Source organism: Scophthalmus maximus, chromosome 10, assembly GCF_022379125.1.
Source record: "Scophthalmus maximus strain ysfricsl-2021 chromosome 10, ASM2237912v1, whole genome shotgun sequence".
Lineage (NCBI taxonomy): Eukaryota > Metazoa > Chordata > Actinopteri > Pleuronectiformes > Scophthalmidae > Scophthalmus > Scophthalmus maximus.
In genome coordinates, this window is record NC_061524.1 from 22,473,332 (window position 1) to 22,499,710 (window position 26,379).

Below are 26,379 nucleotides of genomic sequence, written 5' to 3' on the forward strand. Positions count from 1 at the left end.
TGTTCTTTTTTTAAAAATTTTTATGAAAAAGACTCATTTCTCAATGCAGCCTTTTCAAAGGCCTGTGGCACAGGGCGACGGACTATAGCTCTGGATCGACCTCTAGTGGTCGAAACCGACAATAACCTTTTTCTATCAATACAATGTGGATACATTTTCATTTCTTTTCTTTGTTTACAACCTACAGGGTGAAATACTCAAGTGTAAGGATGATAAAACCTCAGTGTATGTGTGTGTGTGTGTGTGTGTGTGTGTGTGTGTGTGTGTGTGCGCGTGTGTCTAGCAGTTGAGTTTCTCGGACTCCTCCATCTTCACAATGGTCAGGTCAACATGAGCCGTCTCCTCTCCAGGCACCTGAGACAAACAGAAGAGAAGAAGATTGAGTTTCCCCACGTCCGTAGCCTCACCTGGTCTCAAACATCACTCCTCTTCCAGACTAAACCTCTGAAGTGTTAAAGTGATAAAGATGAATCTTGAGTTAAAGGTGATTTGATGTCATTAATGTGAGAAAAGGCCAGGGATGAAAGAAATGAAACCAAACATTTCTGGTAAAAAATTATTGTACTTTCTATGTTTATTTATTTGTCTTTAATCTCTCAATTCTGTGGATTCTTTTTGGTAAAATTACGTAATGAACCACAAAAAGAAGAGGAATAGATCTGCCTTTGGCTCCACAGAAATATACTACACACTGTACAGTATGTCCACTTGAAAACTACTCATGTAAAACAAAAGCATGAGGAGCCACATCCATGTTGCACATTGCATTGTGGGGGAATCTAAATTACGTCAGCCCTACAGTAAAAAGGCCTGACATCATCCAGAAGGGTTTCTGCTCCTCCAGGATTACCTCTGTTGCGTGGGCTCTCCCTGGTGGTCAGACATTGCCACTGTCGTGGCAACATCACAATTATCTTCCATCTTATCCTCACCGGGAGGGTTTGGTAATAATCCACTTCCCCTTTTTCCCTCTTTACTTAGAGTTGAAATAATTGAGTCACTGTAAAGTGACAAATCTACAGAGTGTCAACATTTATGAAAATCCATTAAATCCTAATCATTCATCTATAATAATTTCTTTCATTCAAGGAAAAATAGTTTTTCCATGTGAGACACACATGATTTAAATCCGAATTAAAAAATCTAGTCATTATTCCTCTTTTAAATATAAAATGTTGAGGCTGCAACATATAATGTGTTACCTATTTATTGGTTACTTTAATTTATGGCTCCTTAATTCAAATTTCTAGAGAAAACTCAGAGAAAATATCAATTCAACTGATATGATATTTCAAACTTTATTCTTCATATTTTATTTTTAGAAATGAATTGCAATTAATTTAGAAACTCAACCTGTTCCAACTGAGCACCCTTTATTTTCTATGTAAGGTGGTTCATTTCTGGAATATTTTTAATAAATGATTTTAAATGACAGCCTGCAAACTAACCTCCCAGTAGATGCTGTCCTCAAAGCAGATGGTGTCAGAGGGGGCGCCGAAGACGGGAAGCTTCAAAATGAAACCTGAAGCCAGAAAAGAGAGCTCGTCATTGGAAAACGTGCAGAATCACAACAAGAAATTAAGAGTTGAACTGATTCACTAAACTAAAACTATCTAATTAAACAAAAAATGTAAATGTCATAAAAATATTAAAAAGTTAAAATTAAAAATGTAATGCCTACTACTGCTCTCAAAATGTTACTCTAGAAAATGAAATGAAAGTTTTTTTTTCATTGATTTGTTTTCAATACATTTTTCCAAAAAATGTCCCCCCTTGCAATTAGAGCCTTTTGCCAGAAGGGGCTGCTGCAGCCCGCATCAGCACAGCAATTGTTATTACTCCCTACCATGAATATGATGTATTACAGAAATCTGGATGCAAATCATTTTTAAAGTTTACTAGATCTGTCCTCCCAGAGGGACCCCACACTTACTTTGGGAAACACTGCTCCAGAACACAGCCTGTTTTTAAGTTCAAGAATACCATTGCAGTTCATCATCAGCCTAGTCAGCATTTACATTACATCCTTAAATGGCTTCTCACATCAGCAGCAGACTTGTCCAGATAAAAGTTAATTACAGGCTACTTTTACGTGAACATGTAAGTGAGAGTTTTTGGGTATATTATAGTAAAGTTTGGATTATATTTCCATGTGTTGTCATGGCCTGCTTCACACTGAAAACACACATACTGTATAATATGTACCTTCTAAAAACAAATGAACCCCAGTTACAACCAAAAACGAAAGTTGTGCACAGGTTTTGTGTTGTGCAAGGAGAGATGTGATTCATCTGAACGTCCTGAGGATGACCCGCGACCTACCGACAATAAGCCCCCCCAGCAGGGAGATGCCCAAGGTGACAGCGAGGGCAATGGCTTGACGGACGCCCTGGTAAGACGCATCAATGTCTCCATTGGCCACATCAGGGAAGACGTCCTTCATACTGAGAAACACACAGGGAGGAACACGACAATGGTCGGCAGAGATTTAAAACAGTGCTGGGTTTTTTACAGTCACTCTTTGTGAATGTGTTTCAAGCCCAGTATAATGTAATGGGAATCAGATGTTTGTGGCTACAGCAGAGCAAATATAATGCTTACCCCTCTCCGTAAACGGCCTTGGTTGCCACAGCAGCAGTGACTGCTCCCACAATAGCGCCCAGGATGCCGGGCATGCCGTGCAGGTTGTTCACCCCGCAGGTGTCTTGGATCTTCAGTTTGTCCTCCAGGATGGGCTGATGGGAGCAAAAGCAGACAGTGTCAGCGTCCGTTTTTGCAAAAGAAAATGGAGGTAATGTACGGAGGCTTGAGTCCTCCTGCAGCGGCTGCCAGTTCGACTCCGACCCTGGCCCTTTGCTGCTTGTCTTCCCCCACTCTCTCCCCCCTTTCACACTATATACTGTCCTGTCTAACAAAGGCTTTAAAAAAGGCCCCCAAAAATATCTTTACAAAAAAAATGCAGGTGGTCTGAAATCCATTTTTCTTTTTCGTATATAAATATACACACTGTCGAACATTTTATTTTTTCATCCCGCTGCAATTTGTGCTTTTGTGAGCACAATATATTTTAAACAGTAGTGGCTGTATTCTCTGTCATATGTAACTGGATCTGTCTAATGAGTGGAAGACTGTGTTAGGTCTGTGAAATGTTTACACAATCTGCACACAAAAATATCCCAGATGTGTGAATGCAGAATTTCTACATTTGTTCCATTGTTTCATGTCTTATGAGTTTTATTAAATAAGATATGTCAATATTTGGGAGTCCAGACCTTCCTTGACTTCACTATAGAACATGAACTGCTGAATCGTCCTTACTGAGAGGTACTTGTAGCCCAGAACAGAGATGATGCCAGCCAAGAGACCGACGATCATGGAGCCGAAAGGTGTCAGCATCATTTCGCCGGCTGTTCCCACTGCAACTCCACCGGCCAGGGCAGCATTTTGGATGTGGACCTGAAGAGGACAAAAGGCTCATGAGATCTGCAGGCTAGAGGATGCAGCTATAAGCAACAAAATTTGACTTAGCAGTTGTCAGATTCTCTGTTACACTCAAATAAAAAGGAGTTATTTCAAGGTATGTTAAAACAGATCCTCGGTTTAAAAAGCCAGACGTGCGGGAGTTTGAGTTACACAAACTGATACTGAGTCGCGGAGGGTGCAGCACCTACAGTATGTGCTGATTCCAGAATTTGTAGACTGAACAAATTAGAAAAGAGTTGGAGATTTCTTTTGGTCTCTGGGGACATAAATAGACTCAACCCTCACAAACCTACACAGACCAAGAATTTCCTGGACATGGATTTTATTTTATTCATATATTTTTATTTCTTTTGGACATGGATTTTATATTTCTGCCAATTCTGAGCTTATTCTTTCAGTCAGCATCAAGTGTAATTTATCACACGATTCAGTGGAACCTACGGTGTGTTGGTGCATGGTAAAGTCAACTACATGCATCACCTTTTTGTAGAGCATTAAAAATGCCCAGTGGAAAAAAGATTGGAGCAAATACAACTTTTCCTGGGTGAATTATTCGGTTACGAGACTGGGAGGTGCAGTTTCACCACTAAAGGCAATGGAATACAACCACGTGCTTCGACCTACAAGCCATGAGTTTGAAATATGCTGCTGCTTTTTTTCTCACCACGTGTCAATGCTGCAGCAAACAGGTTGAATGCCTGAGAGACAAACTGATTCCATCAACTGATAAGCTCGTCTTGACGATCAACCGGCTGCAGTCCACCCCCTGTTTGTCAAGTCACATGATTCTCTCAGGTTTGATTACCATCACTGCAGGAATGTCCCATCGTGATTTTAGGGTGATTTACTGTTGACTGAAATGTACCTTCAGGTGATTCACTCATCAGCGGTTATCTGATGAGTTACAACTCCCTGATGAGCTGAGATCCACCCTGCTGACAAGAGGTCAAGAAAAACCCGTTTGCAGAAGAGTTCATGGGCCGGGCATTAGAAAAAAGCAGTAGAGGAAGATGATTGAGAATTAAGCTGAACTATTCTAGAGACATTTTTTAATGCACGAAATGCTCCTCACAATTGTTTCTCTAATTAATAATTCCAGTCTTTATCTTTTATTTTTCCTCCTGTTTTTGCAGTCGTGTAAATGCTGCAGCAAACACAACTTTTTGGTTTGATTTTGGTTCAGGAAAACCAGAGATTGTGACCTCACCATGTCCAGCTTGCCATCGTGTGCCGTGAGGGCAGACATGGCGTAGGTGGACAGGGTGCAGGCTGCCAGGGAGTAGTAGGTGTTCATGGCTGTGCGGTGCTGGTCGTCTCCGTGAGCCGTGATGGCAGAGTTGAAGCTGGGCCAGAACATCCACAGGTATACGGTGCCTGAACAGAGGTGCAAAAATAAGGACATTTGTTCGACTCCTCACTGCAAATGTGGTTAAATAAAACACTGCACTAGGATAAGTGACAAGCAATTGCTCCAAAATTGTGGAGAAACAATGAAGTCAAAATTAAGAATAAATAAATGAAAGAATTAGTATACCATTAATTCATGAAAAATAATATTACAAATAAATGTGGGCATTAAGTAAAATTTAAAAAAAATTGACCAATGATTAATATTTCAAAATTGTCTTTGCTTCTGCTTTTATCAACCTTTCTATCAAATCCCCTGTTCATTTAATTTCCTAAAAGTTCAATTTCTTTTCAAACGCATTTATTTATTTTTAAATGGATTGAAATATATATATTTATCATTATTTTTTTGTAAAACTAAGCACAAAAAAACACCCTGATGTCGATCAAACAAAAGGCAAAACATTGACCCCATGACTTTGAATGACAGCCCCCTCATTTGCATAATGAAGCAGAAATACGCAAATAAATGTAATATATATATATATATACTGTATATATAAATAAAATAAATACAGTTGGGGAAATTAATGCTTAGATGGAAAGGAAGATAATACTTAATTAAATGAATTTATAAATGATAAAATTAAGTAAAAAAAAGAGAATTAATACATATGATAATATGATACGATTTTGGCTAATTTCGTTGAATATTAATTCATTTATTGAGTTGTTTATATTTTTCCTTTATTTTCAAAAAAGTTTAACTATGAAATCCCAGATTTTATTCCAGGAAGGAAACAAAAAGGACGAGACTGTCATGAAGCCAGCTGTCATAGAAAATAGTAGTTGCAGTTAGTTGGTTTGTAGAAAATCTGTAATTGTTGTTCAAGTTTTGATGAATTTTGATTTTTTTTTTTAATCAGTAAATTTGATTGCATCAATATAGAAAAAATTTAGGAACATATTAATGCATCCAGAAAATCTTCTGGTGGACTGCTGGACTAGTGTTTCTTTATCAACTCGTTTGACAAATCTCCCAAGACTTGAAAAATCCATTGTGGTCGAAACACTTGCGAAATACTTATTTATAATATTACCGTTCATTCAGGTCTGGTTTGCACAAGCACAACAGTTCATGTTTTGTTTTTTAATACTTCTTTTTAACTGTTTAATGGAGGATGACCAAAGTAAGAATTTCATTGTGCGGTGTAACAATATGACAATGTAACAGTGTAACTATATAATTTAAAATCATGCAACGTCAGTGTCTGGTCACTTTTCTTTACACCTGTCAAAACTGTATTGTTTTGTGTTGACAGCACAAGTATCAACCACAGAATCTTTGACCTGGGTGTTATTACTCTTTTCAGGGAAACAAAAATATTGACTCTTTGCAAGATGGTTACCAATCATGGCGAACAGGTCAGAGTGGTAGACGGAGCTGTTCCTGTGCTTGCTCTTGTCCAGGTTGGGTCGGTACAGGATGCGGGTCACCATCAGGCCAAAGTAGGCTCCAAATGTGTGGATGGTCATGGAGCCTCCAGCATCCTTGGCCTGAAACAAAGTCAGTGCACTTGGTTTTTACGATACCATGTCAGGTTCCAAGGTAGAGTTGGTAAATGCAGACAGACATTCTGTACATCTTACATCAGCATCATGTAATCACAGCTACAGTATCTGTTTTCTGTGACTCACCCCTAGAGCAGACAGCACGATGTACTCATTGACAGCAAACAGCGTGACCTCGAACATGGCCATGACCAGCAGCTGGACGGGGCTGGTTTTACCCAGAACGGCCCCAAATGAGATGAGCACAGCGCCGGTGCAGAAATCAGCGTTGATCATGCTGGAAGAGACAACGTCTGGATTATAATTGTTGCTTTTAAGAAATTATTGAAAAACAAAGTGAAAACTATTGACATTTTATTGCTGTTTTGAACTTATCAAAACAGTTATATCGTGACAAAGGAAAACACCGAACTCTTAGGGAAGAGGAGGAAAAAAAACACCGGCATGTGATGGCCTACTTTGAAATAAAACAGAACTGCAGGCCTATTTGAGTCTTATTTTGTGGAAAATTAATCAAATAAAAAGCTTTCCGTGCCTTACTATCTCCTGAGCTGCCACAAAACTAGCAGCAGTAGTCGAGTTTGGAGACTTGATCCACTTATTGAACCCGACCCTCCAGAAAATTTTTTTGAGTGGACAGGGACTTTCTCCAGAAACCATGGCCATAGCATGTAGAGGTGTTAATGTTCAAAGTTAAAAGTGAGCGTGTGTAGAGAACAGAACAGGTACAGGCCTGCTTGAAGTAGAGGACTTTACATATTTTTGCATATTGAGTATATTGTTTATGAGTGCACCATTCATAGATACCTCTCCACTCCGATGTGGATCTTGCCTCCATGCATGCCGTGGAAGAAGCCCTGCATGAGCGTCGCCCACTGCAGGGCGAAGGCTGCGATCAGGAAATTGAAGCCCACACTGCTGAAGCCATATCGCTGCAGGAAGGTCATGAGGAAGCCGAAACCCATGAAGATCATTACATGCACATCCTGGAAACCTGCACAATGAAAGAAAGCATTATGAACGTCAAAGAAACAAACATGAAGTAACATTTAAAAAGAAGATTGTCAGACTAATTATATAAAACAGGTTTCAGTCTGGTTTCTGAGCAAAAGATGGCACTGACATAATCCGAGGTAAAGTTTTAAATCATTATAAATCACTGCATGTCACATGACAATTCACGTACACAGGGGCATCTCCATGTCAGTGTAACCAGGAAGTAGATTGTCTACTCTGCAGTTGATTGCTTAGCGGTAGAAAAATCCTCTAAAAGTGGAACAGAGAGGGTGTAAAGTAATAGCAGGAAACAGGAATTGTTAGCAAAGCTTTGCCTTCACCGCTGGTAGTCAAGTCATGACGGTTAAGAACTAATCAGGAAGAGAACATCGGCGTCTGCATCATCGTTTACATACGTCTCCCTTTCGGTTGGTCTAGACTAAAACACAGCCCCAGAGTTTTCAAACTAAAACGCTGTAAGCCATAAACGTAGCAAAAGCTACATATTGAAGTGGTTACCTCAGATCAACCTCATGTCTGATCCTCCAGCAACAGAAACAGCTCACCACTGCCAACAACTGAGTCACTAGTGGTCTTTGTCATTGAAAACAGCATCCCACTGAGAATGAGCACAGTTACGTAAACTCTGGTTTACAGGGACTTAAGGTTCAGCTGCGCCTCAGTGCCTCTTCAGTGTGACTTTGCATCCATACTCACATCAACTTTAAGAAACTTGTTACTTTAAATATCATCGGACAGCTCCATGTTTTCAGAACAAAGCTTCTTGGATGTGAACTCTCTCATCTTGCTTTGTTGCAGAGCACTCCTTTCGAACTCTCCTTATTTGTCCCAAACTGCCACACAATATGCGCTTGGCCGTGGCTGCTTGTCACCATGGTGACTGTTAATTGGCATGGCCAGGTCAGAGGTGATGCCAGGTGACAACGTACAGTTGTCATTGAACTCTGGCTCTGGGGTTCACAACAGTTAATTTAAACCATCATGGGACATGAAATCTGTTCTAATGAATTTCTTATTTTGGTGCTTTTGGGAACGCGATGAAAATGATTTGTGCGAGTATTACATACAAAGTAATTTGCGTCACTCGCTTGATCAAATATCTGGTGTTGATGCAAAAGTCAATTAGCGTTGAGACGCTACGCCACTGTCATCCGATGTCCTGTCATATCAGAAATGGAGGATAAAACTATTGTTGGCTTTCCCGTCGGCATTCCTGTCTGCTTATTTTACATTCAACAGTTCATGTTTATGTGTGTGAGTGTTTGTGTGTGTGTGTGTGTGTGTGTGTGTCTGATCATGTTTGCATATTCACGGGAATAACGTTGGTGTATTTTTCTTTAAATGGAAGTACTTCCATATTAAAAATAAAAATACAGGTTTCAGAAACAGCTGTATCTTCGTCATCAAGGTCATTTTTACACTTTTAAAAAACAAAGCCAAATGTGATATGAGCACGACAATCATTCCTCTAATCATATTTTTAACTACATGTACAGGATTAATGCTTCGACCTCTCAGACACCTCAGGGCAGCAGCCCATTTCATCATTGGATTGCTTTGTTCACCTCCAGGAAATCTTTAGCACGATAAGCTGCATTACAGTACCACCTTATCTCACACAAGCATGTAGAGCAGACAATACATTGACTTAAAGACCACAGACATGCACACGATCCTGCTACAGATAAAAAGCTCAGTCACATGTCCAGCCCTGCCCCATAGATGCCCTGATCTGTATGAGCTTGTCTGTGTACACTGCAGAGTCTTCCAGGCGTGCAATACATACAGGGAATGCAGGTTGTGTATACACAGCAGTGAAACATGACGGTGATCCTGTGTTTCAATTCCCATGACAGTTAAAAGTGTCAGGTTAAGGATTATCTGAAGCTAATGGACCTTTCAGCCTCTGCTCTTAGTGTTCTAACCTCAGACAGTCTGTCGTTGAAATTGTTCTGCAGAAGCCGGGAAATAAACAATCGATGGGGCAGAGATAAAGGTGAAGGTGGCGCGACAGCGTCGCATCTAAACATCTTTAGAAGAGAGCTGGCGCACAAAGACTTCTTGTTAACCTGTGTATATTACTCCTGATTCCTGCTGCATGCAAACTGTGAAGAGACTTGCTGCTGTAGTTTTGTTACGTTACACAACTTTTAGTTTCTGTTAGCATCAATAACGACCTCATGTTTTCTTGCTGATTGTTTCTCTTTTTCATCTCGCAGGATTACGCAAACACTACTAAACTGATTTCCATGAAACATTGTGGAGGGGTGTGGCATGACCCAAGGAAGAATCCATTATATATTGGAGCCAATTCGGATTAATGGTTGCATCAAGGAATCATTTTTTAACCTGGTGAGATAGGGCATTAGCCTTAGCGGACATCTGCCTCAACCGGTTGGTTTTATGTTAGTGTAAAAAAAAAAACATCAACACATTTATCAGTGTATAAAAAGTAAGATAGCATTTGCAGGTTCCTTTCTTTTCTCTTCTTTACCGGCATTTCATGTTTGGGTCTTGTACAAAACAAATATTGGAAAAATCTAAATATGTCCTGGAATATCCTGAAGGAAAACAACACTAACAATGAACCGGAACTAAGAGACACACCTTACAAACTTCTGACAGTGACTTGTGAAGACACGCCCCACAGCCCTCAGTCATGTTACCCAAGGTTGATTTTGTGAAGGTGGAGCTGTGGGGAGATGAGTGGCTCAGTGGAATAAAAAATGAAAAAGTAAAGTCATTCAATTTAATTTAAAGCCCCAGTGTGTAATTTTTTTTACTTTTCTGGCGGTATCTGGTGGTAAAGTTGCAAACCAACTGAGCATCCGACAGTGGACATTTCATGGTGGCGCACCGCTAATTCCATTGCCAGGTTTCCTGCAGTGCTGGAAATCAACGCAAATGCGCATATTCTGGACCGTTTTCTGCAACCGTATTTAATGCTGCGTTCCATTATTCCTTGGAACCACTCGGGACCTGGACCCTGGAAGTCGGTGTGTTGATTTTATTCCGACATCCCGAGTCACAGTGGAACCAGAACACAGCACAACACCACGTAGCAGACATGGTGATTTACACTGAAGTCGGGTCGCCCTCATGTAACTATATATTAACTCATTTAAAGTTTATGAAAAAACATTGGTTCTTTGTTGCAGGTGATTATACATATATGAACACATAGTTATGGACAATAGATTCAATTTCTGTGAATACGTTCTTCTTAATATTACACACTGTAGCTATAAGTGTCTGTTTACACCTGCAAATGGAAATGCATGGGACAGACACAGTGCTTGAAATAGAAAATAATAAGAACTGGAATTCCCTTTATTCACATATCGAATTATTAAGTATTACATCATGAATTTCTACAGAGAGTAAAAGATTCCAGGAGATATGAGTGATGTCCAAAATATACATTTATTTAAATGTTTAACTTGTCCATTAATTAGATCGTTCAAAAACGACTGGACCTTTGTTACTCATTAGTTTGACTTGTGTATTTAGATTATTGACAAATCTTTCTAACAATGTTCAAACTCATGGAGTCGGTAATTTTGTTCAAGATAAAAGTCCATAAGTGTTTCCCATAGGATTTTGAGAGACTATGGTGGGTGGATGTCAGACCCTGCAGGGGGGTCCTGGAGCATGCTCCCCCGAAAGAAAATGTTGCACGTTTCAAAGTTAAATCCATCAATCTGATGAACTTTGATAAAAATTTGGGAGGCTAAATATAAAAGTACTTTATACTGTACTAGTAAACACTTGTGTGCTGTAGTAAATATTTGAATCATAAACACATAGGTATGAATATATGAGTGTAAATTACATTACATTACATTCATTTAGCAGACGCTTTTGTCAACCATGAAGATATTACCCAAAAGTGCAACAATCAGCACATAAACATTTATCAAATAGGCAAAAACAGCTTCAAGGGCTCATTTAGATTTATTTTTTAAATAATAAATTCAAGGAGTAAGGTGCAGTCTGAACAGGTTAGTTTTCATTCTGCGACGGAAGCATTCTAGGGATTCTGCTGTCCTGATGTCAATGGGGAGCTCGTTCCACCATTGAAGGACCAAGAGGGAGAACAGACGGGATCTAGATGAGTGGTGGCTGGCCACCCCTGGGGCATAGCAAGCCGTTTCGCAGTTGCAGAATGGAGTGGGGCTGGGGGTAAGTTTTGACCATTTTCTGGATGAAGTGGGGGCCTAAGCCACTCGGAGTACGGTAGGCGAGTACCAGTGCCTTCAATCGGATTTGAGCCACCACCAGCAGCCAGTGCAGGGTGCGGAGAAGCGTTGTGTGGGAAAATTATTGGTAGGTTGAAGACCAACCGGGCTGCTGCATTCTGGATGAGCTGCAGAGGTCAGATGCACATGTCGGCAAACCAGCTAGGAGGGAGTTGCAGTAGTCCAAGCGTGAGATGACAAGAGCCTGCACCAATAGCTGCGTCGCCTTCTCGGTGATGAACGGACGTATTCTCCTGATGTTTTGGAGGATGAATCTGCAGGAGCGGGTCGTCACTGCGGTGTTGGCAGCAAAGGACAGCTGGTCTTCCAGGAACCCAGGTTCCTTACAGTTTGGGAAAGGGTCACCACAGAGTTCTCAATGGTGATGGTGGGAGATTCCTTCCCTGGGGGAAATGCATCTCGATCTTCTCCAGATTGAGCTTCAGGTGGTGCTTCGACATTCACCATTAAATGTCAGCCAGACATGCAGAGATTCGTGCTGCCACCTTGGTTTCAGATTGTGGAAAGGTCCACATGAGTTGGGTGTCATCTGTGTAGCTATGGTAGGAAAAGCCATGTGAGTGAGCCTAATGACCTGATGTACAAAGAGAAGAGGATGGGGCCCAGAACAGAGCCCTGTGGGACCCCAGTAGTGAGGTTTCAGGGTTCGGACACAGATCCTTTCCAAGAAACCCTTATAAGTGCAGTACTTGAGGTAGGATGCAAACAGGGAGAGTGCCGAGTCTGAGACTCCCAGTTGTTGGAGGGGGAGAGGAGGATCTGGTGGTGAATGATGATCACCACCATTAATATCCTTACAACGTATATATCTGTTATATTGACACTGATGTCCCCCACCCACATACCATTACAAAAAAGAGGGGAAAGTAGCTTCTTTTGGAAATATCATTATTTTTATAATTCTGTCTGGATTATGATTTTAATTTAATTTCCACTATCATGTTTTGCGCTCTTCAAAGAAATGAATTTAATTTTCAGACTGTCTGTCAGTCCTATATTGAGAACTGTTAATCTTGGCATTAGTGTTGTTCTGGGTCCAAGAATGTGCAGTGGTGAAGTTGGACAGGCATTATGGTCAGTTTCGAAACATTTTGAATAAACAGCTGATCAGCGCTGTGGAGCAGCTCATCAACGTAAGACACGCTGTCCATCACGTCAACAACGCGTTCACAACAGCGCGTTCACAATAGCGCATTCATGTAACGGCGACAAGGGAGAGAGAGAGAGAGAGCTTCTTTGCTGAACCAACTGTGCAAAACATACATTGGAGATCGTTCATTTTGTCATGAAAAGTGTTAAAAATATTTTCGGTTTGTTAGGGTAATGTAGATTATTTAGGGCTGCAGTATATCAACCAGAGAATCTAATGTGAAGAGAGTCTAAAGAGTACCGGCATCTTGCGGGAAGTCCTGGTACGCAAGAAAAAGTAACGGTAAGTGTAAAATGTAAAAGTTCCGGTACGGCGTACCGGTGCGTAGTTAGTTATGATTATTTAACATTGAAAAGAACACCTTTGGGTTTTGTGTGTCAGTGGAGAGGATATTTGTTTTATGGAAGAAGTAATGAGCTTTTTTTATTTATTCACATCATTCCATACAAATCAGGATATTAATGATCAGTGGCTCAGCCTCTATGGGACGCCAGTGGACTGGAAGACGTCTTTATCAAATGTTCACTCACAAAGAATAGGACCCGTCCAATTAGGGGAATTCTCTAGCTCAGCAGTTCGTCACTTTTCCATGGAATTTCTCAGAGAACCAAATGGTGTTAACACTTTGAGCAAAAACCCTAATGTTTTGTTTTTTTTAAATGTTAATGAGTTGGGGCAGCATGAACATGATGTTCGAAAAGGTCTGTAAAAACCACAGAGGGAGCATGGAAGAGACGATTTTGGTGTCAGTGAGTTGTGTTAAGTGTCATTGATGACAAAACAGTTTGAAAAATAATAGTTACACAAGATTATTCTTCAAGTCTAAAGAGGAAATGTATGAGTGAACCCGCTCCTCCAAAAACTAAAAGGCAAAAATGCCCCCAAATATAACATTTTGTTGGTGTTTAAGGTAAACTAGGATTCAATCAGATTTAAAAAAAGGTTACACCCCCTGATTTAATTTACTCTACACCTGGGTATATAATGGTACATACAATGTTTTCTGAATTCTCTATGTAATAAAATCACCCTTTTTCCATCAAGTTGGCAATTTTAAATGTGATTAATGCACAAGCTGTTACCGCTGCTTCTTCATAAACTTTGGTAGATTATTCTTCTAAAGGCTGTTTTACTCAAATTCAGGCACAGATTTCATTGAGTCAAAGCATTTCAACCCCCAGCCTGCGACCTATGTCCCCGAATCTCCACACACTTCACAGTAGACTCACTTGCGTAGCGGTAGTAGAATTCATTCTCGTAGTCAGAGTGACCAGAGTTGGTGTTGTTATGCCACTGCCTTGCATCCGTATCAGAGTCGTACTGCACCAGCACACCGAAGAGGATGATGAGGATGACCTCCAGGATGAAGCAGATGATCGGGAGCTTCAGCCGCATGTTGGTTGCTGCGTCTGTCATGATTTCCTCCGCCAGTGAGGGTAGGCTTGATGAGGCCCAGTTGTTGGAGCTGGGGATGAATCGGGATTAATGATCCAGCACTGAAAGTTAGACACACTCTGTCTCTCTCACACTCAACCCAGGGATGTCCTCAGTGCAAAGGGGGGAGGCTGGTGTGTGTGTGTTTTGGGGTTTTGGTGGAGAAGGGGAGGGGGATTTTGGAAGAAGACGGTCACAGATAGACAAAAGAGCTGTCTTACATGTGTGTTTTTTTTCTTTTGGGCCGCGCCTACCAGACCTGCCTCCTCCACAAAAAGGTAACTTTGAGCTCCGCCCCTCTGCTACTGTACTTCTGAAGGTTTTCACACAAGTACTTCAGGTAGTATAAAGGAATAAGAAATGATCTATGACATTTCTTTGATAGAAATAATTTAATCTCTTGATAATTTCCTTAAGTGGTTTCAACAGTACTCATCCTGGGGCATTTGTGGTTCAGTAGCAAAACTAGAAAACATCTAATGCCACATGACTTGTGTTGGATAATACGACTTGTGTTACAGCCAGATTCATTTTTTTAAAAAAACTTCCACATGGAACTTCTGTGTAAAATCATCTATTTGGCAGCAGCCGCTCTGTCCTTTTCTGGCCTACTCTGTTTATACCTGCATGATAAAAGAAACACATGTAGGGCCAATAGTGCTGTAGCGATAGTAGCTGACCAAAAAAGAATGGCTGAATGCAGCTTGTGTGATAACAGAGTTGGAGTTTTGGACTCAAACCTGTATCGGCATCTTCCATCATCGGAGACAGCCTTTTATTCAGACAGGTGAATAAACTGGCAGGAATGTTGTTGTGTTTTTGAGGAATTTGAACTATTGCCACTCAAGACCACAGACGTCAAAGAGAAGCCAGGTAACTTTGCAGGCAGCGACAGGGAAGAGGCCTCTCTGTCTGCTCAGCTTCCTGTCCGCCCCGCTCCCAGGTCAGCCTGATTCCAAACTGTGTCTCCAGTAACTCCTCATATTCTATAAAAGAATGAAGTTATATTTTCTATATATTTCTCATTGTCAAAAGACCACACCAGCAATAAATAAATGATATAAATATATCTTATCATGTTTACTGTAATATATATTTCCCTCATTGTCATTCTATTTTGTCCAAACACTATTAAAGCACGTTAATGAACCGCACTGTTGCCCTGGGTCACATGTTCCTTTACCACCACAAACACACACTGCAGTTTATTTTGACTTGGTCTAACACACACACACAGCATTGACCTGTTTCAGGAAATTACCTAAGCTCTTAAATTGAAACTGTAAAGTATAACTACATAACATAATGACCACTTGTCTAATATAGAGTAGGTTCCCTTTTGCCGCCAAAACTGCTCTGACCCGTCGAGGCATTGACCTCTGGAGGTGATGCTGTGGTGTCTGGCACCATGACGTTAGCAGCAGATCCTTTCAGTGCTGTAAATTGGAATCGGACTTGTTTGTCCTGCAAATCCGACAGATGTCAGATTGGATTGAGAGCTGGGGAACTTGGAGGACGAGTCAACACCTTAACTCATTGTTCCTCGAAAAAAACCCATTACTGAACCGTTTTGCATTGTGCCCATTTTGCTTGCTTCCAACACATCAACATCAAGGACTAAATATTAAATATATTAATATATATATGTATATAAATAAATGTGTGTGTGTGTGTTTTGGGAAGAAATATCCGTATTACAGTAACTTGTTTCACTTGATTGACAGCTTTAAAGTAACCTTACACTTCAACTTCAGGCCATATGGACCGACAAGTCTTATCCCGTCTGTTTTTTTTCTTCCCTGAATTGCTTTCACTCCTCATCACTTCATCTCAGCAGTTACACGTTTCACTTAAATCAACAAGCCTTCAAGCCGACGCCTGATTCACACACCATACCACCTGAAACTCTGGTCAGGCATAAGTCCACAGGTGTACAACCATCAAATCAACGACACCTCAGGTGAGGTACCTGAGCAGTCTTGCAGGGAAACTGATGAACAACAGTATAAGACTGTGACCTCTGACATTCCTTTTAATTGTGCATCATGCTGGCGATTGATGTGTTCTCTGAAGTCAAAGAAACGAGTGAAGTCTTGTTAGAAAACACGTTAGAAAACAAACCACGAAGGTCCAAAAAACAAGCAGCAAATCATTTCAATGAAATCTGACCACGGTAAGATAAAAACATCACAACGTGGATGCAGATAACCAAAAAAACTGAAAGAATCAAAAATGTGTACTTCTACAATAAGTTGGTGACATTAATGTGTGTTACTGGTGACTGGACAGTGCTCCACCACATGGGAGAACAGCTGTAAATGCACACAAGATGCATTGAGGATGGACACAAGCGGAAATGTTTCACTGTTCCAAACCAGTGAGGTATCAGCAGCAGCTAAGCAGCTAGCAGCCATTAGCCAGGAAACTCAGGAAGCAGTTGTCTCCTCAGTCAACAGGTTGTTCAGGACACCTTTGGCATTAAAAACACAGTAACTTGAGCTGGACAGAACAATCACATCTCAATCGAATCTCATTGGACAATAAAATTCTTAATAAGAAAAAGAAAAAATGCTACATTGACTATTAGCAATTTCTGCTAAAACTCTAAGATTGTATTATCAAATGTCTATTTGCTTTATAACAATTGACCAGACTATGTGCAGCCATGGAGTTTAATTTGAAATGACCTGACAGATCCATATGTGATTGACTGGTGTGATAACAGCGTTGTTGTTTTTCTTGTTAGATACCAGAGCGATGCCAAGAGTCCCTGTCATTCCAGAGCTTTCTCAGTTGAAGAAACAGTTGAAGTTGTGTGCGAGTCTCATGCTAGTAAACGTCTCTGTCATTATGACATTCATGTCAGATTGTAGATAATTCCTAAAATGCTTTCCATTCCTCCGTACACGTTGCACTACTCTTGTACTTGTAACTAGTGTTCATCATCTTAGTTTAGGATGTTAGCATTCTAACATTCGGTTAGAAGCACCACTTAAAAAATGGGATTTGTGATTAGTCAGGAGGATACCTCTGTTCCTCACAGAGAAGGCGACGCAGCTATTGGTGCAGGCTCTTGTCTGCCGGGATTACTGCAACTACCTCCTTGCTGGTCTGCCGACATTTGGAATCCGACCTCTGCAGCTCATCCAGATTGCAGGTCTTCAACCTACCACAGTTCTCCCACACTAGACCGCTCCTCCGCACATTGTACTGGCTTCCAGTGGTAGCTTGAATCCGATTCAAGGCACTGGTACTCGCCTACCATGTTGCGAGTGGCTCAGGCCCTTCCTACATCCAGAAAATGGTCAAACCTTAAACCCCAGCCCGTCCACTCTGCTCTGCAACTGCGAAACGGCTTGCTATGCTCTCATTACGAGGGGTGGACAGCCACCGCTCATCTAAATCCTGTCTGTTTTCCTTCCTGGTTCCTCAATGGTGGAACGAGCTCCCCATTGACATCATGACAGCAGCATCCCTTCAATGTTTCCGTCGCAGACTGAAAACTGACCTGTTCAGACTGCACCTTACTCCTTGAATTTATTATTTTAGAAAAATAAAATCTAAGTGAGCACTTGAAGCTGTTTCTGCGTATTTGATAAATGTTTATGTATTATGTTGATTATTGCATTTTGGGTAATATCTTCATGGTTGAATGCACTTATTGTAAGTTGCTTTGGACAAAAGCGTCTGCTAAATGATTGCAATGTAAAGTAGACAGATTCAAAGTTGCACTTGTTGAAGGCACTAGATGAAATGTCTTTGCAGGTTATCCTGAGGATGAACAAGATTTCAGCCATTTTTCATCATAAATGTTGGATCATGTCTTCATGCCGTGATTGGGAACCTGTTTACCCAAATCAGGAGGGGGGTCGCCACAAAAACCAAAAACCTGTACCTCAAAGAAAAATAAAGACACTTTTTAAAATATTATGCACATTGTTAGAGATAACACAAAATAATGTGGTTGAGGCAGTGAAATCTAGCATCACATCCACCAGCAAAAGGAATAAAAATGTTTGTGACTGCATCTATAACTAGAATGTGACTCAGTAGAGGGCATACCTCTACTTGATGTATTAGTGGATCCATCCTGTACTACTTAATTATACATATTGCAACACCGCCAAGGCCCAACAGTCTCCTTATGAAACAACATTTAAATCAGCTGGATCAGGTTTTTTATTTGGATCTGTACCATATTGCACACACTCATCAGTGCCCTAAATATGGCTGAATTTAAAAAAATCTAGAGCTATAAATTCTTCACTGGGAAATCAGTGAAAATGTCAAAAACAATTCCCTATCTGGACGTTCAGGATCCGCCCAAAATCCACCATGTTCCTTTGGAAAAAGTTTTCAAACCACTATTGTCGTGAATAGGTTCAAATGTGCATGCCACATAGATTTTTTTCACTGGCTTCTTGTCGGTCCATCAGTTCAGCTGGTCTTCTCCTTGGCCCCACTGATAACACAATCTCCCAAACATGGGGGGCCAGAGGCTGCAAGACGCCTGGCCGAGATGAAACGAGATAAACGCAAGACCAAACCTGCCTGTTACATAAAACTGAGATAACATACATCAGGAAGTTGTTCAGGGAATTCACACTTAACTGCCCAATGCACAGTCAAGCTATTAAATGGTACTGAGGTGCTCTTCAGCTCATTTCACAGTAACTATGTGTGCAATGCAAACACTTCCATTAAACAAAAACATTTCATCCATCAGGCCAAAGTACATTTTCTAAAGTGAGGAAATACAGGATGATTTTATTTCACATATTTTACTGTGGAGCAAATGATACCGTAACAAAAATAAAAATCTTTACTTTCTTCAGTTTCCTTTTCACGTTATAACAAGATCGTGGTCTAGTGAAGAGGCCAGATGTAAACAAATGATGCATGATGCACTGCTCGTAAAGCATGGACAGGTTTGTGAAAGGAGTGCCAGGTGAGCAAAAAGCAGATGATGAATCTAAACCAAACGTCCAAACTACAAAACAAAATCAAGAAATATGTTGCATATGTAACCAAAAATCTCTGCACTGTGGAAATTTTCCTCGGTCGCAACGGTGCGGCTGACATTTAGCTGGTCTGTCTGTTTGCTGTCATGTACATAATGTGTTGAGAAATTATCGATGTAAATGGGAACTGTTAAGAAAATGTATAATAGGTGTATTATGCAATGCCAAAAGGGGCAGTGAAAAATTTAGGGTGCACCCAAATTATGTGTTGGTGCACCCAAATGAAAAAGTTGTTCTGTTAAAAGTTAGTCTGGAGCCCTGTTCAGACAGTGTGGAGCCGAAAAAGTTAAGACGCCACTTGAAGATGTCAGGCTTCCTTCCGTCTGCCATCGGCTGGGCTAGTATTTTGAAGGGCGATTTAATTCTTGCATGTTTTGTTTTGTTGTGCGCGTGTAACGGTTGTCAGCCTGTCGAGTGCTGTGCTGCGCAGTGTGTTAACCTCACGCGCCGACACAAACATGACAAGATTGTCATTGTCATTGTCGTTGTACGCTACATTTATCATCAAACAACAACTTTTTTTGAACCTAACAAAAAGAACAATATATTGGTTTTGAAAACAAATAATCACGACAATCAGTCACATCATCACTATATCTTCTGTCACTTTTCCGGCACATTTTGATATCTGCCACTGTCAGAGGAAAGGGAAAACTCCAGAGCAGAAGGTGCCGATAATACACCTGTTACGCTGTTTGCCGCCGTTAAAAACGACGGAGAAGAATCTACAGCCAATCACATTGTGATTTCTTAGGTGGTTGTGGCCAAAGAACAGGGCCTCAACCATAGCCCTCAAGTTTGGCATTTTGGTCAGCGCCATCTTGTTTTTTTGAAACCAGAAGTGACCTTATTTAGAGGAGCAGGTGGGGTGGGATATAGATACAGTGCTTTATTTCTAGTCTATTTGACTGTTAATTGAACATAATGTACAATATAAACATAATTGAAGTATTGATGAAGACTTGAAACTAGAGATTGAACCATGAACTCCACAGGAAAATGTTTACTGACTTTGTATATTAAGTGAGAAGTAGAGTCATTTTATCATAGCCTTCTATAGAAACATCCATTAGAGTCGCCCTCCGCTGGTGATTTCAGAGAATACAGGCTTCAGGGACTTCCGCATTAGTTTCACTTTTTCCAGACCCAGAGTCCATTTTTACATACACTCTATGGTCATACAGTGTGTCATTGAAGCTCAACATTAAAATGATTGTGACAATCCTCTATGGGGGTTGAAACCTGAGGGTTCAGTGCATGTTGCAAGAATTCACTATAAAAATTTAAAATAAAATATCATCCTAGTTGTTTAAAGAAGTTATTACGCACACACTCACACACACACTAGGGTTTTGTGTCGTGACACCAGAGGGGCTGCAGGCGAAGCAGAGGAAGACAGGTATGTGAGTGTGAACTTATCTTCCTCCTGTTCCTGCTCTCAGATCCATATCTACCTGGGACTCTTGGCATCCATGTGTTACAAAACTAACTCAACTGGTAAGTGATTGGTTGAAAAGCCTCGGGCTAAATAGTAAATTCTTCTGCTTTTAGGGACAACAAGTCAAATGTTCGCTCTCTTGTTTTTTGTCCAGACTTCAATTTAGTTCCTCAAATGGATAAAACTGTGAGACTGAAGAGTAAGGTCAGACACTGTTAAAGGGCTAAAAGCTGTTTTCTTAGAATGAATCAAGGCACAATCGATATATTTCATAAAACTTGGCAGAGGAGCCAATCAGTGAAAAGTCTGCATGCATGACTTGACTTGGTGCATGTTGCACAATGATCAGCAATGCACGATAATATCAGCATTGACCAGCTGACAACAATCATTCCATTGCAGAAATTCACATGTCAGATAAACATAATGGAACGCTGTAAAACTGTCCCTGTCATGTGACACGAGGCAAACATGATACCATCACATCAACTCAGCTTCACCCAGGCATATTCAATTCAATTCAATGACATTTTATTTGTATAGCACCAAATCATAAGATACATAATCTCAAGTCCCTTTACATAGTGAGGTTGAGCACACAATTACAGAGAAACCCAACAGTTCCCACAATGAGCAGCACTTGGCGACTGTGGAGGAGAAAAACTCCCTTTTAACAGGAGGAAACCTCTAACATAACCAGACTCAACTGCCGCGACTGGTTGAGGTGAGAGGAGAAAAATGTGGGGGAGAGGAGAGGTGGACAGAAAGAGCGGGAGACAAGAGAGAGAGAGAACAGTTGTATAACTGTTGCTTTAATCTCTACCAGACTAATTGTTATGATATCAATGATAAAACTGACACTTATAGATGTAATGATACTGTTGTTGTTATTATTATTATTATTATTAATATCAATATTCATGGTAATATTAATATTAATATTCATGTTAATATTAATATTAATAACAGATTTGGATCCTGCAGCTGGTTGGCTCAGCGTCTCGTCCTGGGGCCAGTGTGCAGTTCATTTTACTCAAAGCTGCATTTGTCAATATCTTTATATTGACAGAGTTTTAAATGGCTGTGTAGAGTGGACCATTTGCTCTATAAAGCTTTTTTCTGTCTTTCAGCTTGTTATTTTTGTTTTTATGACACTGTCATCACCCTTTTTTCATCCGGCAAAAATGCAATTAAACCCAGTGCACACCAAACTGCGCAGCACCAAGCGACAGATGTACGGACACAAGCTGAAGCATTTAGTCACAAAAGAGACGGAAATTTCCCTCAGGTGGAGACAATGGGCCACATGCAAGAACCCTTCGTACAAACAGATTTGATCTGAAATCATGCGTACAAGTGATTAAGGCGAACTTCTCGCGTATTTTAAGTATGTAGAGAATTTACAAGTGGTCCAGACTTGTCATAGGAGTTATGTAAATTTGTATGCTGTTAATCAAACCATGTTTTTCCACTTATGGGTCGTTTGTCCATCACTTTGAAGCAATTATTGATAGTTAAATTAAATGTAAAAAATTCAAAATATGATATTATTCTACATGTATTCATTTACCTGTTAACAGTGTTCCACAATGACCAGGGGAGTGCACATTGGCATACATGTTGCGAACAGGGGCACAGACTTGTTGGCTTGACATTTCGTTTGTTTATTTGTCACTATGCAAAATATTTTCATCTTTTACCAAAAAATCTCTAAAATTAGCTTGTGACATCTCTGGTCAACCTGCAGACAAGACAGGAGCATTATACAACAAGCGTCATATGGGCACTCGTGCCGTGGTAAACCGCACAGTTGGTGTTGTGAAGGCAGGTGGTTGAGCCTTCACACAGCTGGCGGTGAGCTGCTCTACAAGCCAGAGAAGAAATGTTAAATAATTATAACATCCTGCATATTGTATGATATTGCAATGAATGAAGGTGAACTGATCAAGCACCAGCTAAAACGTGCAAGATATTTTTTCATTCATAACAGTGACGGAGACCTAAGCCATACCTCCCTGCATTTCCTCTTTATTTCAGTGATAGTGCGACAAGTGACACATTATTAACTACTCTGCTTTAGTCCGTCACTTAACTCCAGCTGATGCTGCGAAAATATAGACTTTCATTTATGGATCTCTGAAAACAGAACTTTAATCTCCGATCTCATAAACTTCTTCTTTTTAGTCTTTGATTCTGTTTTCATGAGTGAACTCTTCCTGACATGGGTCAGGAGGCGAAACCTTATATGGTATTTTTGGGGCGTTGATTATGCGGGCACGCTTGCTCAAATACACACAGGTGACAGTCATCTTGTTTATGCATGTAATTTACACATTTTTCTGAAGCTTTTGATGAATCAGACGTGGCCTGTTCGACGAACTCACGGTACAAACAGATGTAGGATAAATTTAGGATAAGAATTCTAACATGTTCTTGCATGAGGCCCAATAACTGGGCTAACAAGAGAAGGAATATTGTACGTACATTTGTCTGGTGGCCAAAAACAGGACTTCGAATGAATGATATATTGCTACATTTTTACTGGACGTAATGTAAAAATAATCAACGGCTATACCCTAATATGTTCACCATATCAACTTCGCTTGTTTCTGGTTCCCACTTGTGGCCCAAAAAAAGAAGTTTGGGACAATGTCCGGACTTCAGTGCATGTCTGAATGCAGCCTCTAGAAACACACACACACACACACACATACACACTGCACCACATTCTCCTTGACAGTTTTTGTTGCAATTACACAAGTATCTGCTGCCTGGTGTAGGAAAGGAATGCAAAAACAGTATTTGGTTTCATGTTGCTTCTGTAAAGAAATTCCTCATGGTTTGCTGCATAACTAAGGGTCAATGGTCAAACCCAGGTACATTATGCAAAGACAATAAAGGTACCTGCATGTACCTGCAAGTCCCCCTCTGTCAGAGAGGGGAGCCTCTCCGAGCTGTCAGGAACATTTATTTTTCTAAAAATCTGTCTCCAGCAGAAGGGGATCTGTAAGAATGCGAGAGGGGTAGAACTGTTGTCAAAAGCACATACTTTTGCCCGCAAGGCTGCCTTTATGACTTATCAATCCCTAGGTCAACAGATTCACGCACGGATCCATCATACAAACTTATGCTGCAGACAGACAGGCCCCACCTGCCCTCATCTCCGCCTCGTTCATCTATTGTACGTGGTTACGAGGGACGTTCAGTCATTCACGGATACAAATTCTTACAAAGCAGTTCATGGTGGAGGATCAACATACTGTTGTTCCTTTTGTAATTGAAAACTAGAACGACACTCAGGAAAGTGCAAACCTCCACCACGGCCCAACAGTCCTCTCATGAAACCACATTTAAATCTGCTAGATCAGGTAGTTTTAATTATGGATCAGCACCAAAATCTCATAAACTCTTTTTTTTTTCATCAAGATCCATGAATTATTCCCGAGGAAATCTGAAAATTATCAAATACGCCTTATCTAACAATATTAAAGAAATTGATTTTAAAAAATCACGCACCACCCCTTTGTTTGGATCCACACCCATATTTAAAGTGTTCTCTCTTCCCCCCTGTCCCATCTTTCCACCACGTTTCTAGAATATCTATTCAGTAATTTATTAGTGTGACATTGGTTGAAAAGATCTCCTTGACAAAGATAATAATCAAACCAAGGCCAATGAGAAGAATCAACAGAATTAGGAGTGATTAGCAGTGATTTCCAGCTCTGCTCACTGTTTCAGGTAGCCTGCCGTAGACTAATAATGAAATTAGCCTGGGACCTCTTGATTCATTTTCGATTTCAAAAGACCATTATGGTTGGTGTCCGGACCAGAATGGTCTTTGAAATCCAAATCGTTTGGAATGGACCGGCAAGATTTCTGCCCGAGGAAAATCACTTTCCAAAGGAAGGGATCCAGACCCTATTCTGGCAGAGCAAGTGTCAGATTGAGAGAGAGAGAAAGAAAGAAGAGAGCTGCAGGGCCAAAAGTGTTTACTTGCAGTGGCTGCAGTAATAATTTAGTGTGAGACTTCAATAAAGATGGATGACGCGTCTCCACCTTCTCCAGCTGTGCAAAAGTTCATAATCTTGAATACAGCCTGGTGACCATTCGGAGCCAGAGTCAGTGCAGTAGTGATCATGGAGTGGGGCCAGCGATGTAGCAGCCAAACTCCAGGCCCTATACATAAGCAGTCTCTGTGACTCCACCTCAGGTAGGATTTCACTTGTGTCAACTTGCCGAACGTCCGTTCACCCCTAGAAACAGACAAGAAAAACTTTTAATTCCAGTCTTTCCAGGGCAGTCCCCCACCCCCCCAGTGCTACGCCCGTGAGTGGAGCTGCAGTATCGAGGTCCCGCCCATATACACGCTCAACCAGGCACGGCCCGCCCATATGGGCAGGTGGATCAGTGCACCACTAAAATAAGTCATCAACCCCAAAACATAGTTCCTCCTCGTGAACTATTTTTCCACATTAATATATAATACATTATATTGCTACCTATTCTGTACGTTTTTGTTGTAATTCAGTTTGATTGTTGTGTACGATTTTCAGCGTTTCTCTCTTTGCTTGTGTTTCCTGCATTTGCAATGGTTTTCTTTGTGAAACCTGTGTTGGAAAATGCGGTTACACTCAAATCTCTTACAAACAAATAAAGTTCCAAGCCAAAGGTAAAGGCCTTTTTTTTTTACATATTAACTCATCTAATTTTCAATTGTACTATTGTGTAATACCTTGGTAAGGTTAAAAAATTAAACCATGGCTGGCTGGCTGCCAGGCAGGCAGGAAGGCAGGCAGGCAGTTAGATAGATAGATGGATGGATGGATGGATAGATAGATAGATGGATAGTTGACTGAATACTAATTGGAGGACAAGAATGAATCCCATTGATGACCGAGTACAATGGATAAAGCAACACAAGCAAAAACAGAGGAATCCCATTATTTAATCTCTTTTCTACATTGGACCGTGTTTGTGTGACCGCCGCCTGCTGTCACTGCGTGGAGACCGCGACTCTCACAATGCGGCCCTTGTGAGAGTGCCCACATGCCCCCCTCTCCCCAGAGAGCCATGTGGGCATTGACAAAGATGGCTGAATGCACACTATAGTCCTCTTTGGCAACAGCCTTGTGGGAAAGGTTAGAAGACACTGACAGGCTTGTTGTCCTGCAGGTTCAGTGATGGCTCATCACTGTATGCTACAATATGCTGTTTGACTGCAGCACATTAAATTTTTTTACAGCACATTTAACTTTTTGAAGTTAAATGACGTAAAAAATACTCTTCTTCATACATACATATATATAACTTTTTTGGGGGGCACCCAAGATTTTCTATTTTCCCAAACAATTTCTCTACAGGTATTTTAAAATATTTGCTGCAGTTAGCTGCACCAGTTGATAGCTGGTATGGGTTTGTCAGCAGAATATCACCAAAACTACAGATTTTACACAAAACTTGGTGGAAGGATGGAACATGATTGAGGCATGGATCAACAAAAAGGGGAAGATCCAGAAATTTTTGATCACTTTCTTGGAGTTTGCAAAACAAGGCATTGTTTTTGGCATTTTCACAGATTTAAAGAAAAATGCAATTTGGTGCAGCTTGATAAAAATTAATGGGATCGTTTGCCTCTGACAAAGGTATGCTCTCTACTGA

The 26,379-nt window shown here is 40.6% G+C and overlaps 1 protein-coding gene across 1 annotated transcript; it reads right to left on the reverse strand.

Annotated features, from left to right (window-relative positions):
- Positions 1–212: 212 nt before the first annotated feature.
- On the reverse strand, positions 213–14,450 carry rhbg (Rh family B glycoprotein). Its single transcript, XM_035608807.2, has 10 exons — positions 14,058–14,450; positions 7,210–7,396; positions 6,529–6,679; positions 6,240–6,387; positions 4,691–4,857; positions 3,319–3,456; positions 2,602–2,735; positions 2,323–2,444; positions 1,449–1,522; positions 213–354 (listed from the first exon to the last, which is right to left on the reverse strand). The coding sequence occupies exons 1-10, from the start codon at positions 14,242–14,244 to the stop codon at positions 280–282; spliced, it is 1,383 nt and encodes a 460-aa protein (XP_035464700.1). The 5' UTR covers positions 14,245–14,450; the 3' UTR covers positions 213–279.
- Between the last annotated feature and the right edge of the window lie 11,929 nt (positions 14,451–26,379).

Coding starts and splice junctions, on each gene's coding strand:
- rhbg (XM_035608807.2), bottom strand. CDS start 14,244: ATGACAGACGCAGCAACCAACATGCGGCTGAAGCTCCCGATCATCTGC. Junction 2,736..3,318: donor TGGGCTACAAGTACCTCTCA/GTAAGGACGATT, acceptor TGCTCCCATCAG/CCCATCCTGGAGGACAAACT. Junction 2,445..2,601: donor AAGGCCGTTTACGGAGAGGG/GTAAGCATTATA, acceptor TGTGTTTCTCAG/TATGAAGGACGTCTTCCCTG.